This window comes from Myotis myotis, unplaced genomic scaffold (genome assembly GCF_014108235.1).
Source record: "Myotis myotis isolate mMyoMyo1 unplaced genomic scaffold, mMyoMyo1.p scaffold_m19_p_36, whole genome shotgun sequence".
NCBI lineage: Eukaryota > Metazoa > Chordata > Mammalia > Chiroptera > Vespertilionidae > Myotis > Myotis myotis.
Window position 1 is genome coordinate 496,335 of NW_023416342.1, and position 15,905 is coordinate 512,239.

Genomic DNA, 15,905 nt, shown 5'->3' on the forward strand with positions numbered 1-15,905 from the left:
ATCCCAGGTGCCCTGCCCGCCTGTTGAATACACTGTATCCCAGGTGCTCTGCCCGCCTGTTGAATACACTGTATCCCAGGTGCTCTTCCCGCCTGTTGAATACACTGTATCCCAGGTGCTCTGCCCGCCTGTTGAATACAATGTATCCCAGGTGCTCTGCCCGACTGTTGAATACAGTGTATCCCAGGTGCTCTGCCCGCCTGTTGAATACAGTGTATCCCAGGTGCTCTGCCAGCCTGTTGAATACACTGTATCCCAGGTGCTCTGCCCGCCTGTTGAATACAGTGTATCCCAGGTGCTCTGCCCGCCTGTTGAATACACTGTATCCCTGGTGCTCTGCCCGCCTGTTGAATACAGTGTATCCCAGGTGCTCTGCCCGCCTGTTGAATACACTGTATCCCAGGTGCTCTGCCCGCCTGTTGAATACAGTGTATCCCAGGTGCTCTGCCCGCCTGTTGAATACACTGTATCCCAGGTGCTCTGCCCGACTGTTGAATACAGTGTATCCCAGGTGCTCTGCCTGCCTGTTGAATACAGTGTATCCCAGGTGCTCTGCCAGCCTGTTGAATACACTGTATCCCAGGTGCCCTGCCCGCCTGTTGAATACAGTGTATCCCAGGTGCTCTGCCCGCCTGTTGAATACACTGTATCCCAGGTGCCCTGCCCGCCTGTTGAATACACTGTATCCCAGGTGCTCTGCCCGCCTGTTGAATACACTGTATCCCAGGTGCTCTGCCCGCCTGTTGAATACAGTGTATCCCAGGTGCTCTGCCCGCCTGTTGAATACAATGTATCCCAGGTGCTCTGCCCGCCTGTTGAATACACTGTATCCCAGGTGCTCTGCCCGCCTGTTGAATACAGTGTATCCCAGGTGCTCTGCCAGCCTGTTGAATACACTGTATCCCAGGTGCCCTGCCCGCCTGTTGAATACAGTGTATCCCAGGTGCTCTGCCCGCCTGTTGAATACAGTGTATCCCAGGTGCTCTGCCCGCCTGTTGAATACACTGTATCCCAGGTGCTCTGCCCGCCTGTTGAATACACTGTATCCCAGGTGCTCTGCCAGCCTGTTGAATACAGTGTATCCCAGGTGCTCTGCCCGCCTGTTGAATACAGTGTATCCCAGGTGCTCTGCCCGCCTGTTGAATACACTGTATCCCAGGTGCTCTGCCCGCCTGTTGAATACACTGTATCCCAGGTGCTCTGCCCGCCGGTTGAATACAGTGTATACCAGGTGCTCTGCCAGCCTGTTGAATACACTGTATCCCAGGTGCTCTGCCCGCCTGTTGAATACACTTTATCCCAGGTGCTCTGCCCGCCTGTTGAATACAGTGTATCCCAGGTGCTCTGCCAGCCTGTTGAATACAGTGTATCTCTGGGGCTCTGCCCGCCTGTTGAATACACTGTATCCCAGGTGCTCTGCCCGCCTGTTGAATACAGTGTATCCCAGGTGCTCTGCCAGCCTGTTGAATACACTGTATCCCAGGTGCTCTGCCCGCCTGTTGAATACAGTGTATCCCAGGTGCTCTGCCCGCCTGTTGAATACAGTGTATCCCAGGTGCTCTGCCAGCCTGTTGAATACAGTGTATCTCTGGGCCTCTGCCCGCCTGTTGAATACACTGTATCCCAGGTGCTCTGCCCGCCTGTTGAATACACTGTATCCCAGGTGCTCTGCCCGCCTGTTGAATACAGTGTATCCCAGGTGCTCTGCCCGCCTGTTGAATACAGTGTATCTCTGGGGCTCTGCCCGCCTGTTGAATACAGTGTATCCCAGGTGCTCTGCCCGCCTGTTGAATACAGTGTATCCCAGGTGCTCTGCCCGCCTGTTGAATACATTGTATCCCAGGTGCTCTGCCCGCCTGTTGAATACAGTGTATCCCAGGTGCCCTGCCAGCCTGTTGAATACAGTGTATCCCAGGTGCTCTGCCCGCCTGTTGAATACAGTGTATCCCAGGTGCTCTGCCAGCCTGTTGAATACAGTGTATCCCAGGTGCTCTGCCCGCCTGTTGAATACAGTGTATCTCTGGGGCTCTGCCCGCCTGTTGAATACACTGTATCCCAGGTGCTCTGCCCGCCTGTTGAATACAGTGTATCCCAGGTGCCCTGCCAGCCTGTTGAATACAGTGTATCCCAGGTGCTCTGCCCGCCTGTTGAATACAGTGTATCCCAGGTGCTCTGCCCGCCTGTTGAATACAGTGTATCCCAGGTGCTCTGCCAGCCTGTTGAATACAGTGTATCCCAGGTGCTCTGCCAGCCTGTTGAATACAGTGTATCCCAGGTGCTTGCCCGCCTGTTGAATACAGTGTATCCCAGGTGCCCTGCCCGCCTGTTGAATACAGTGTATCTCTGGGGCTCTGCCCAGTCCGTTGTGCTCTGCCCAGCCTGTCCTGAGTCACTCTCAGACAATGGGTGATTCTGGGTTGGGTTTGTTATTTTTGCTTGATGATAAAAAGAATTGAGTTTATAACCTTTTAGCCTAAATCTTGTGTGAAGATGATATGAGTCTTTAAACTCTAAAAATGGAAGAGGAAAGAGTGCGTTACTATTGCTTTAATGTGGCCACTGTAAGGCTGTGCGTTTCCCCACATGGTCCGTGGCCATGGACATTGCTTTTTGTGGGAGCAGCTTGATCATCTCCATTGCCCCATTTTTGGGGTGTATCAGTTATTTTGTCTTTCATCACAATATTAATTTCTAGGAGTTTGTTTTTTCCCCTTTGGTTGCTGTTACATAGTTGAAATATTTCCTCCAGATGGTCAGTTTCCTTCTGATTCTGACTAGGACAGAGCACCCCAGATACGCTGTGTTTCAGCAGTCCTGCTCTACAGAAGTTTAAATCTGCATGCGGTTCAATTTAACTCTTAGTTTACTTTTAGTTTTCCGACTTTTGGGTTTCTAATATTGTTCAGGAGGTCTTACTCCCAAGGTGATGGGAAGTGTTTTTATTCTAGGCACTTCTTAACCCGCCTGCTGCCTTCTCTTTGTCCTCCCTCCCTGGTCCTCCCCTCCTCCTGTCTTTCTTCCCACACGTGGATCTTTGAGCCTGGAATTTATTGTTGTTGCTGTTGAGGTTGGGATCAGATGCTATATCCTCCCAGATTGGCCCCTGGTGTTCTTAGAGCTCCGAATCCTGGCTCAGTGGACTGTGCCCATTGAAAATGTTTTCATACATCCTTCCCTCTCCTAGCACCGTCCCAGGGCCAAGGCCCACAGGCTGCTAACCTCCTTTCCTGAGCTCTCCTGTCTGGCCTCCCCTGGCCCAAGTAGGCCTCCGTCAGCCTCGCCCCTCGGCCCTGCCCTGCCCGCCCCTGTCCGCCCCTGCCCCCTGCCCGCCCCTGCCCGCCCCTGTCCGCCCCTGCCCCCTGCCCGCCCCTGCCCCCTGCCCGCCCCTGCCTGTCCCTGCCCGCCCCTGCCCGCCCCTGCCCGCCCCTGCCCGCCCCTGTCCGCCCCTGCCCGCCCCTGCCCGCCCCTGCCCCCTGCCCGCCCCTGCCCGCCCCTGCCTTCAGTGTGCTCTGAGGGCTGCAGGTCTGCAGCCTTAGTCCTTTCCCTCGGGGCAGGCAGCAGGCTGGCCTGGGAAGGGCAGATAGTCCTGGGCTTTGCCGCCGGCCGTGCCTCTGGGGGTGCAAGCTCCCAGAGCCCAGGAGGTGTGCGCGGGCTTGTTCCAGCGAAGCTTTGCGTCCCCGCGGTGGAGCGTGGATTTCACGTGATTTTCACGCGCCACGAATCAGGTCTTTGTCTGAGTTTCCCCAGCCATTGGTAGAAGGCGGACGAGCACTCGCTCCAGCACAGAGCAGCGGGCTGTGCGCTTCTCCCCGGCTGCCTTGCGCCCTCTCTGCCCCCTGGGCCCTCCCGCAGGAAGGAGCGGGCCTCAGGCACCCCGTCCTCCGGCCCAGCCTCGCATGGGCATGGCACATGGAAACCACGCCGTCCAATTACTCGCGCCCCGGGTTCTGGGAGCAGCTCACAACCAGGGGAGGAGGCGAGGGGGGGGGTGGTCAGCGGGGGTCACAGGCCCGCTGCCCCTGCAGCATGGTGGCCGTGAGCAGGTTTCCTTGTGGAAGGGAGAGCTCTTCCACTCTGACTCTTAAAACCCTGTAACTTCTCCACAGCCTTATGGACACTATTGCAGGGCATTTTGGTATAAAAGCACCTTCCTGGGGACATACATGCTTCCTGAGTTTTGTGTGTCCACGGCAGCGGCTTCTGTGAAACACTGTGCGTGCGGGAGCACCTGACGTGTCCGCCCTGGTCATTCAGGCCCGCCCCGTCTAACGAGAATAAAACGCCGCCCTGTCCCGCGCCTCAGAGGCTGCAGTGACTGCACAGACGTGTTATTGTAAAGTCGCTTTAAACCAAACAGATGAGGAAAGCATTTACCACGTGAACCTGGACGTGCTGGGATTTTAGTGGATTCTCCCTCCGCGACACTTCCAGCGCAGCTTTGGCGGAGTGGGGAGAAGGGAAACTGTGATGTTTGCTGAGCCAGGTGCCCAGTGGATTGTGGGCGCTTTGCTCAGCCGGAGGCGTGTCACTCACCAACTGCGGGGGGCGCTGCTCACGTGCCCGTCGGGCGGGACCACCGGCCGAGGCCCCGCTTCAGGTCATCCTCACAGTCGTGCGAAGGAGCGGGCCTCCCCGTGTTTGTTTATTTAGTTATTTGTTTACTCACCCTGTGTTTAAAAGAAGCCTCTTGGGCCTGGAAAGTTTTGTAAGTGGCGGGGGGAGCCCAGCCAGAGCCCAGCCTTGCACCGGAAGGCCCGTCCCCACATCGGCCTTTGCTCTGCAGCCTCAGCCCGGAGCGTCGGCTTCGGCCCGGTCGGTGAGCGTGGGCCTGTGATGTCCGTGGCTCTCTTCTGTGGCACACAGACCCACATCGCAGCCACCAAACACATGGCTTTAAAAGCCCCGCTAACCGAGCGCTCGTGGCTTCTGTCCAGGAGACTAGAGATGGCGTCCTGTCTGTCACTGTCTGTCCCTTAGCAAAGCAAACACATCCGCTCACCACATCAGGTTGCTTTGACAGGATCACTTGTGTTAGGAAAATGCCCTTTTTCTCTTTGAAATCTGCCCAGTTAGCGGTAGATGCTCACCTTCAACCTTTGCTGGGGCGGACTCTCGGTGTTCACTGTATGACAGACGTCAGCCTGCCGTCAGTGTCGGACTCTTAGCTGTAAAATGTTACCTCCGCCCAAACACCCTCCTCCACCTGCCGCTCCTTTTGTCAGGGTTTCCTCCGCCGCCTCCTGTGAATTCCTTCCTTCCCGTGCGGCGCCATCTGCAGGGCACCCAGGCCGGGCGGCGGAAGCAGTAATTGGCTTTCCTGGCATCTAAAGGGTTTACTTTCAGATGACTTCAGACGTGTTCTCTTACGAGAAACTTCCATAGTATCTAGTGAAATGAGTCAAACAAGTTTCTCTTTAACCATAAATTTACTCTGGGAGACTTCACCATTCCTGGGGTATTGTAACTAGCGCGCTTTTTTTCAATGTATTTGGTTGTAAATTCTCAAGGTAGTTGTAATGTTATGGGAAAAGGGCAGCTAAAATAATGGGGTGGGTGCAGCGTCATTAAACAGTAAACAGCAGTGAGATGCTCTGGTCTGGGAGTGAGAGGCCGGGGGGAGCTGGGCGTGCAGTGTCCTGGCCGCGCCTGGTGCTGACGGCAGGCCTGGCCGCCGAGCGGTCCCCGGGCCGCGGCACTCCGGGGAGAAGCACGTTAGACAGTGATCCGCGTGAGGCGGTGTTTCCCTTAGGAAGGCGTTTGGCTGTAAGAGCTGAAAGCAGCAGTGGCCGCAACCAGCTTCTTTCTCTCTCAGGAAGGGACAGGGGCACCGCTAGGGCGGGTCCGGGTCCGGGTCCGCAGTCCTGGGCCCAGGCTCCTCCTCCTCGCAGTTCCGGCTCCTTTGGCCGCTGAGGGCCCTGATAGTGCCGGGGCTGCAGCCGCGCCCAGCCCGGGTCAGCGGGAGGAGGGGCCATGGCACTCCCCCCAGGGCCGCTGGCCAGCCCTGCTGCTCGGAGGTGTGGGAGTCCGCGCGGGATGCTGGCAGGGTCTGCAGACGATGGTGTGACCTTGCACAGTGTGCATGTGTTAATGCCACTGAAGTGCACACTTAAAAACGCTCGAAATGGTAGGTTTATGTTACGTGTATTTTACAACCAATAAACAAGCGGACGTCGTCCTCCGGGAGGGGAGCCGGGGTGCGGTTCTCCCCGGGACGGCCTGTGCGCCAACACCGAGGTGCCTTCCTCTGAAAGGAGAGGTCGTTGTGCACGACCAGGGCCTTGGGAGCACTTGTCACGGCCAAGAACGGAAAGAGCAGCGACCACGGTGCGGGAGGGCGTGGGCGACTGCGGAGCGATGACGAGGGAAGCGTGGGCTCATCCCGTTAAACTTCCACCAGGAGCCGCAGGACGTCAGACCCTCCGTGTCTAACGCACTTCTTGTCCTGCCAGTGGCGTCGCCAGAGCGTGGACGCGGGCCTACTTCGGGGAGGGGTCCGGCCCGGTGCTGCTGGACGAGGTGCGCTGCACCGGCAACGAGCTGGCCATCGAGGAGTGTCCGAAGGGCTCCTGGGGCGAGCACAACTGTGGCCACGGAGAGGACGCCGGGGTGTCCTGCACCCCTCTGACGGGTAGGCTTCCCCGGCCCCGGCAGCTCCGGCCCAGCTCCTGTGGGCTGCTCTTTGCTTTGTCTCAGTGTAGGTAGTCTTACTAACTGAGCATAAAAGTAAACACGCCCAACAAAATCTAACAGAAATGGTCTGCTAAAATGCTATCCGCTTACTTAAAGACATTGCTGAGTTTTCACTGGGAGAGTATACAGTGCTGCCCGGCTGGTGTGGCTCAGTGGCTGAGTATCGACCCATGAGCCCAGAGGTCACCAGTTCGATTCCCAGTCCAGGGCACAGGCCTGGGTTGTGGGCTTGATCCCCAGTCGGGGGCGTGCGGGAGGCAGCCGATTGATGATGTTTCTCATCGATGTTTTTATCTCTCCCAATTCCTTCCCCTCTCTCTAAAAATCAATAAAAACATATTTAAAAAATAAAGGGTATACAGTCCTGTAAAGCTAGGTCAGAATATATGATTTTGTTGCAAAATATGATTTTGTTTCCTTATAGACTAGTTGTCCCCAATAATGAAAATCGCGTGCAGTGGTAAATGTCGCATTTTAGGTATTAGACCTCTAGTCCATTCCTCTTTGAACCTGTATTGACTCTCAGAATGTGCTCGCAGCTGGTGGAACTGCAGGGTGGGGTCCTGAGCCAGCACCGTCAAAGCAACCAGGGCCACCTGGTTGGTGTGCTCCACTGTCAGACCGCGCCAGGCCACAGTGCTGCCACCCGCCACGCCACGTGCCGGAGAAGGGCGCGCTGGAGGGCTGAGGCATGTGTACACGCATACACACACATGCACACACACACACGCACACACGCACTTACACGTCCGGGGGCAGAAAGGGGACGTGCACACCAAGGGAAGTCAGGTCATCACAGAGCCACTGTGTCTATAGTAAAAAGTTCGAAAATGTGGGGTTTTAAACTGTGTTTAAAAGAAATTAAAAAAAAAAAAACCTTAGGGCCTACGAAGTGCTGAAGTTACAGTTTTTCATTACCAAGGTCTGTGCATACTGTTGTTTTCATCAGCAGAACAACACGTTTACTGAGCACAGTAGGAGCACAGCATTCTGCCGAGGCCGGGCCGGGGCGCCTGCCTGTCCGCGCGGCCAGCCTGTGGTGTGGCCGCGAGGCCGCAGCGCTGGGCGGACTGTAGTGTTACACTAGGTCCTTCTAAGAGACATGCTTGTGCTTTAAAAGATCCGAGATTCATGAAAAGTGTGACTTTTGCCCAAGATTATTAGTATGTTCCATTTGGGACAGTATTTGGATTATTTTGGGTGGCAATGGCTTTTAAGTCTACTTTCTGGGGATACATTTATCGTGTTGTGAATCTGCTTAGAACGTAGTTGCAGGGTTCTCTGGGAATTAACACTCGTTGAGTTCATAAGGTTCAAATTCAAACCTGGGTGACGAGGAGGCGCCCGGAGGCGCGCCCTGTGCCAGGTCTGAGGCCCACGGCGCCTGCGGCAGCCAGTGCATCCCCAGGAGCCTCCTCTCCGGCCACAGTCATGCCCGGGTTCCATGTTTTAATTTTTCCCCTTGCAGCTAAAGTTGTGAACTGTTTCCAAGTTACTGGTTTTCTTACTTTTGAAGTTTGCGTGACAAATACTGCTCAGACCTCAGGCGGTTGAAGCCTCAGGCGTTTCCCAAATACTTAATTCAGAGAAACCCGAACAGCTACCACGGAATTACACCAGCATGTTTCCCTGCTCGGAGAGCGCGAGCGCAGATGAGCAGGGACGACAGGGATGCGTGTGTCGTGCTTGGAGACACCCAGCGGCCTCGGGGCCTGGAGTCAGAGAGACCTGCGCCTGGCGATGCTTCTAGTGACATGAGACGTCGTTTTGCTCTTTTCTGAGAATTGTTTTGCTCATGTTCGTGTCTCCTTCTCCTCACAGACGGCGTCCTCAGACTCGCAGGGGGGAAGGACAGCCACGAGGGCCGCCTGGAGGTGTACCACAGCGGGCAGTGGGGGACGGTTTGTGACGACGGCTGGACGGAGCTGAACGCGCACGTGGTGTGCCGGCAGCTGGGGTTCAGGTGAGGCCCGGTGACACGCGGCCCCGCGGCCACGTCTGTTTAAGCCGATTGAAGTCCTTGCTCATAACTCCCGCTCCAGGAACGCACGTTCTCTCCCCGGCCTGCCCCCCGGGCCTGTCCATGCAGCAGGATATAGAGACAGGGACATTTTCCCTGCTGACAAATAGCCGTGTCTTGCTGTTTGTCTCCCTCACCTCCCTGCCGCGGCCTTTCCTGGAATGGTGGCTTAGAGGCGGTGGCTTCCTGTCCCGTGGTGTCTGTTCGAGTCGGCCGTGCGCTGTGGGTGCTCACTGTGACCTGCGCCCCCTGCGCGGATGCTGCCAGCTCTGACGTCACTGCCTCTCGTGGCAGAGCGCCCGCACCAGGGCTCTGGGCTTCCCTTATTCCCTTTCTCAGAATGCGAGGACAGTGCCCACTTTCATCGAGAAAACAGCCTCCTTGTCATGAGGTGGCCTTGGGAGCTGACCCTCGACCTCCCTGTGAAAGCTGGTGTCACACTTGGGCGACATGCTTGGTGCCCCCCCACAATGCACTCCAGGGCAGGAGGCGGGAGTCCCGCAGACGGCGCCTCACTGGGCTCATGGGAGCCCGTCTGTCCTCTTGTCCAGGTTCCCGTCTGTCATGCTGAAATCTGGCGAAATCGTTTCACTGCAGCTCAGGACAGAGCTAACTGCAAATAAGCATTAAACTTAAAATATACTTTCATTCAGGCCAGGCATGGCCACGGTGGATACGTATTTTTTTAATTTGTGAAAGTAATGTAAAATACTAGCAAGTTTGAAGAAGAAAATCAAAAGTGCCCATAATGTTCCCACTCCTATATCAGTGCAGCTACTGGTCATCAGCATAACTTGCATGTGTAACTTTATAATCGTTCTAGCAGCGGGCATGGGCTTTTTCCATCCACCTTTTCACCACTATTTTACTACATAGGCATACTTTTTAGTGACAGCATAGTTTCCACTGCATGTGTATGCCACGATTTGTTTCATACTTAGGTTAGTTTTTTCTGTTATAAATACTGCCATCGTACTATCAACACATGTTGTTGCCCAATATTTTTGTGGGCACTATGGCTGTAGTTATTAGGTCAAGGGGCATGACATACCAGCCAAATAAATAATCATATTTAAAGAATGAGAGTACTTAATAAATGTCATTTCATCTCCAAGGTGATTTGTTAGACTGAGGGCTATCTGTCATTTTCATAGATTTAGAAAGATTCATAAAAACTTCTATTTGCTATTTTATATTTTTCTTTATTAGGGTAAACAAGTGACACTGATTTTTTTCTCCATATTTCCTTAAAAAATATATTCTTGTTGATTTCAGAGAGGGAGAGAGGAAGAGGCAGAAACAACAATGATGAGAATCATTGATCCGCTGCCTCCTGCACGCCCCCTACTGGGGATCGAGCCCACAACATGGGCATGTGCCCTTGACCGGAATCGAACCCCGGACCTTTTAGTCTGCAGGCCGACACTCTATCCATGGGGCAAAACCAGCTAGGGCTCCCCTTACTTTATTTATTTTGTTTCACAAATCCATTTAGGTTGTTTTGGTTTTTGGTTTTTGCACCTACAACGTTCTAAAATGTTCTCACTGGTATTTGTGAAAGTTCTGGATGACTTGGAATTGGCATGTGTGTTCTGTATACCCGCAGTTTGCCTGGGAATCGTTGGGAGAAAAACTGGTCAGGGTCTGAGCAGCGTTGGGCCGGGCTTCTCTGTGTACACGGGTCTGTGGTGTGGCTGCTGTGGACGGGGTGATCGGGTGGGCGCACTTGGTGGGAGGGCGGTGTCTGTGGGCAGTGACAGTGAGACGGGACTTAGGCCCATTTCTTTCCTAGCCCAGCCTTGACGAGTCGGCCAGATAGGAGGTCTTAAATGAGTCATTAAGAGTTTCATGTTTTTAGTTTGTTCGATGCTGTTCCTGTTAAGCACGTGCGATGGCTGAGTGCACAGGGAGAGGCTGAGGGCGACTCGTGCCACACGGAGAGGGTTCTTTGTGTTCTCGGTACAGAATGCCCACGTCCCTGTGCGAGGGAGTTTAATCACACGGACTCGGGGCCGTCCCTGTGCGAGGGAGTTTAATCACACGGACTCAGGGCCGTCCCTGTGCGAGGGAGTTTAATCACACGGACTCGGGGCCGTCCCTGTGCGAGGGAGTTTAATCACACGGACTCAGGGCCGTCCCTGTGCGAGGGAGTTTAATCACACGGACTCGGGGCCGTCCCTGTGCGAGGGAGTTTAATCACACGGACTCGGGGCCGTCCCTGTGCGAGGGAGTTTAATCACACGGACTCGGGGCCGTCCCTGTGCGAGGGAGTTTAATCACACGGACTCGGGGCCGGGAGCACTTGGCCAGCTTCAGCCGGTGACTTCCGGCTGCTGGCGCTTTGCAGAGCGAGAGGAAGCAGAGCGAGAGGAAGCAGAGCGAGAGGAAGCAGAGCGAGAGGAAGCAGAGCGAGAGGAAGCAGAGCGAGAGGAAGCAGAGCGAGAGGAAGCAGAGCGAGAGGAAGCAGAGCGAGAGGAAGCAGAGCGAGAGGAAGCGCTGCGGGAGGCGCCTGAGCGCAGGCGGAGCTAGTTGCAGGTCCAGTGCAGGAGCGGCTATTAGAGCGTCAGGTCTCAGTGGTGCAGGGTCGCAGGTACAGTCAGCTGGGACGCAAGTGTCCTCCATAAAAGCTTAAAAGATCAAGTTCCTGTGCCCTCAGGGAACGTGGTCAGTGCCCTCAGGGAACATGGTCAGTGCCCTCAGGGAACATGGTCAGTGCCCTCAGGGAACATGGCCAGTGCCCTCAGGGAACGTGGTCAGTGCCCTCAGGGAACGTGGCCAGTGCCCAGATGTTGATGGGCACGGAGCCGGGAGTCGCTGAGCTGCTCCCACTTTTCCTTCTTGGGGAGAGGAGACCAGAGAGGCCGGCAAAGCTGATGGGACCCAGGAGCGCAGAAGGCTGGTCAGAGGCCCACGTGGGGCCGGCGGTCTCGGCTCCGGGCCCAGTGCTCTGCCTGGCCAGGATCCCGAGGGTTAGCTCTTGGTCCGCGTTCTCTCAGCTGGCGGGTTAAAGGGCAGACCGAACCCAAGAACGGGCAGGGGGAAAGGTGGTGGCCCGTTAGCTGCACCGCGCCAGCCAGCGCCCGCACGAGGGTGGCACGTGTGAGGCGCGGACAGTGCTCTGTGCGGAGTTGTCAGGAGCCGTGTCCTCTGGTCAGGACACCTGGCCGGCTGCTGGCTTCCGTGGGGTGGGGAGGACAGGCGAAGCCCCCCACGTGTGTCTGTCTCGCTGTGCAGGTACGGCAAGCAGGCCCCCGCCAGCCCCTTCGGGGAGAGCGCCGGGCCCATCTGGCTGGACGAAGTCAGCTGCTCCGGGCGGGAGACCAGCCTCCTGCAGTGCTCCCGGCCCCCGTGGGGGCGCCACGACTGCAGCCACCGCGAGGACGTGGGCGTGGTCTGTGCCCCGCGCGGCGAGGGACACCGGCCGTCTCTGGGTGAGGACACAGCCGCTGGCCGCTATCTGTCCCAGGCGCAGGGGACGGTCCTCATCTGAGCCTTTCACTGTCTCCTGCATGTCTCATGGCCAGTCATTTCCATTTCAATCTTCTGAGTCTTCCCACCAACACTGTCAGATGTCTGCTCCTCAGTTACGTTCCTTTACCCAGAGCCAAGTCTCCTCCTAAACGTGTGCGGCCACGACATCTGAGCGAGGGAGGAGCGAGCTGCCGCGCCCCCTCTCCTGCCGGGTCACAGAGCGCTGATGACCAGCGCTGCTCACTCTTACCCGGGGGCTGCGTCGGCCCCTGGGCGTCCTCCTGCCCTGAGACGGGGAGCTGAAGCTTCATGCTGTGAAACGGCGGGACTGTGGTCCCTGGGTCACCGTGCTGGGCGCGTAGGTGGTCAAGGTGCACGGCTTTGCCTCGTTGGACCGAACGGTGCCATCCTGGGGCCCCCCTGTCCCTCCTGCGCCCTCAGAGCCCATGTTCCAGGTGTCTCTCTCCTCTGCTCCCCGCTCGCTCCCTCCTGTGCACGGGGGCTGCTGTCTCCCAGGCTCGGCGCTCTCTCAGCCGCCGGCCTGCGTGTCTGTTTATGCCTAGAAGGTCTTAGCGTGGCTGTTTCAGGTGAGCGGACAGGCGCGAAATAACAAGCTCCAAGTGCGTGTCCTGCCATTTACTAGTGGGAGTCAGTGGTAATAAAATCAGGCGCGACTATTTTATTATTTAAATATATATATTTATATTGATTTCAGAGAGGAAGGGTTAGATAGAAGCGTCAATGATGAGAGAGAAGCCTGGTTCAGCTGCCTCCTCACACTGGGGATCGAGCCCGCAACCCGGGTGTGTACCCGGACCAGGAATCAAACCGTGACCTCCTGGTTCCTAGGTTGGCACTCAACCACTGAGCCACACCTTTACAGTCTCCCTCCCTCCCTCCCTCCCTCAATCCTTTCTTCCTCCCTCCCTCCTTCCCTAGCAGCTGGCGCCTGCCCTCCCTCTGCTGGCCGTTCCAGGTGCTGGGACTGCAGAGCTGAGCAGTGGCCTCCCAGCTTCAAAAGATCAGGCCGAAAGGGAGAGTTTTTGTTGTACCTTCTCTCTCTCCATTGCCCAGCAACTCAGAGCTGATATTAAAAACAAGTTGACTTGGCTCAGTGGATAGAGCGTCAGCCTGCGGACTGAAGGGTCCCAGGTTCGATTCCGGCCAAGGGCACATGCCTGGGTTTCAGCTTGATCCCCAGTGGGGGGGGGGGGGGGTGTGCAGGAGGCAGCCAATCAATGATTCTCTCTCATCGTTGATGTTTCTATCTCTCTCTCCTTCTCTCTTCCTCTCTGAAATCAATACAGAAATACATTTAAAAAAAAAAAAGAGAGAACAAGTTACGTTTGGGGAAGTCTCCTGCGTCTGTTCCATTGCATGTTTGGTTTCCTAACACTTTCGGGTCATGCCCTAGGTTTTCCCATCAGGCTGGTGGACGGAGAAAATGAGAGAGAGGGGCGCGTGGAGGTTTTCCTCCAGGGCCAGTGGGGAACCATCTGTGACGACGGCTGGACTGACCGGGACGCGGCTGTGACCTGCCGGCAGCTCGGCCACAGGTAAGGGAGCCTGGTTGCTCGGCTGGGTACTTCAGGGGCGCTTCTGAGTCTTTAAAGCCTCGTTCCAGCGAGTTATTTCTTGAAAATTAATTTACATGATCTCATTCCGAATTGTAAAGAATACTAAGTAGAATGTTTAAAATTTTCTGTCTTCTCACAAGAGACATACAATATGTCACATACACATGTAGCTTTTATTTAATAACAAATCTCTCTATATATATAAAAGCCTAATATGCAAAGTGTCTCCTTGGGAGTTCAACCAACCGGCCGGGAGTTCAATCGCTCGCTATGACGTGCGCTGACCACTAGGGGGCAGCACAGAACGAAGGAAGGCTGCAGCCGGCAGCCGGGGAAGGGAGGCCCCAGCCGGTAGCCAGCAGCCACTAGAGACCTACCTGTGTACAAATTTCGTGCACTGGGCCTCTAGTCGTGTAATAACTCGATTCCACATACTGCTCTGCCAGCAGGGGCTAAGCTAGCCCATCCTGCATGGTGTCTGTCTCGTGCGGTCGCCTGAGAGGCTGTGGAGTTAGTGACAGTGAGTGGCTCTCAGTGTACGGGGCAGTGACGCTCTGTAAACGCATGGACAGTGAGTCCTGTGCTTCTGGACTAAGGCCTTCGTCCGGCTCCTGGGCTTGCAGATGGCCAGCCTGGGCCGTCTCCAGCTGCCCCTTGTCTTTGCCTTCCCTGTGCTGTCTCTGTGGACACGTTCACTGCCTCGATGGCCCACGCTGGTGCCTAGCTCTCCTGAGCCCAGGGGCTGTGTGCGTGTGCGGGAGCGTCCACGGGCTCCCAGGCTCCCAGGCTCCGCTCAGCCCCAGCCCCAGCGATCACACGGCCCTCACCAGCCGGCAGGAGGACGCTTGTGCCCACTGTGAGAGCGGACACGGGGAGGCAGGGCCCCTCCTGTGGCCTCCCCCAGCCATGCAGGGGGTTGAGGCTTCGTGCAGGTATACAGTGAGTGTGCAAATATCGGGAACGTGTTCCGTGTAGAGAGCTGGGGCGTTTCAGCCTATGCACACACACTGCCCAGCTCGTAGCGGGTTGCGAATAGTGGTTTGGATTTTAAGCTGTACCCTTTTTTATACACCTGTGTGCACATTTAACTAGTTGTTCTATGCTGGATACATTTTTATTTTTAAAGGTATTTCTATTTTATTTACTTGTTTTGTTAATCCTCACCAGAGGATATTTTTCCCGTTGTTTTCTCAGAGAGAGTGGAAGGGAGGGAGGCAGGGAGAGAGAGAAACATGGATGTGAGAGAGACACATGGATTGGTTGCCTCCTGCATGAGCTCCGACCAGGGTCAGGGATCGAACCATCAACCCAGGTACATGCCCTTGACCAGAAACAAGCCCTCCACCCTTTGGTGCGTAGACCGACGCTCTAACCACGGAGCCATGCTAGCCAGGACTGCATTATTTCTATTCTAATTAAAATTAAAAAATATTTTTCTAAAGCTTTAATTCAAAGTTTGTTTCCTGTTACTCAGCTGTTACTTTGAGTTACTGTTCAGTTTTGGACCTAGTTACAGTGGCAGTCGCCCGCTGGACAGTGAGTGCGTTACTGGTGATCACATGGTCAGTGTCCGCGATTGGCATGGGACGTGGATTTCCAGCTTTGAAGATGCAGGCCGCAGACGCAGGCAGGGTGAGCCTCCCTCAGAGGCCTGCATGCACTGAGTCAGTGATTTCTTTTGGTTCCCGTGTCACACATGTCTAGCACTCCTTCCTACATTTGAACATGAATACACACACACACACACACACACACACACACACACACACACACACGTCTATAACTGCTCTTCCATTACCTTCCCAGGGAATTTCCTTATTTACAGCCAGCCATTAAAGAACATTGCTGTTTGAGACTGTTTTATTGTTCATACTTCAGTTTTCCTTTTTTTCTTTCTTTTCTAAAAAAAAATTATTATTAGAAAGAGAGGAAGGGAGAGGGAGAGAGAGAGAGAAACATTGATGTGAGAGTGAAACAGCAGTCAGCTGCCTCCTGCACGCCCTCCACCCGGGATCGAGCTGGCAACCTGGGCTTGTGCCCTGACTGGGAAGGGAACCATGACCTCTACGTGCACAGGATGATGCCCAACCACTGAGCCACACTGGCTAGGGCCATACTTCAGTTTTTCTGTAGATACGATCCAGGAA

General features: G+C 55.3%; 1 protein-coding gene across 1 annotated transcript in view; it reads left to right on the forward strand.

Moving 5' to 3' along the window:
- The window catches only part of PRSS12 (serine protease 12), a 68,326-nt gene that overhangs the window by 27,699 nt on the left and 24,722 nt on the right, over positions 1-15,905 (forward strand). The window contains exons 5-8 of the mRNA XM_036303271.1: positions 6,450-6,628; positions 8,512-8,653; positions 11,945-12,141; positions 13,596-13,737. Of these exons, the coding sequence (XP_036159164.1) occupies positions 6,450-6,628; positions 8,512-8,653; positions 11,945-12,141; positions 13,596-13,737 (660 nt within the window). The remainder of the gene's footprint in view (positions 1-6,449; positions 6,629-8,511; positions 8,654-11,944; positions 12,142-13,595; positions 13,738-15,905) is intronic.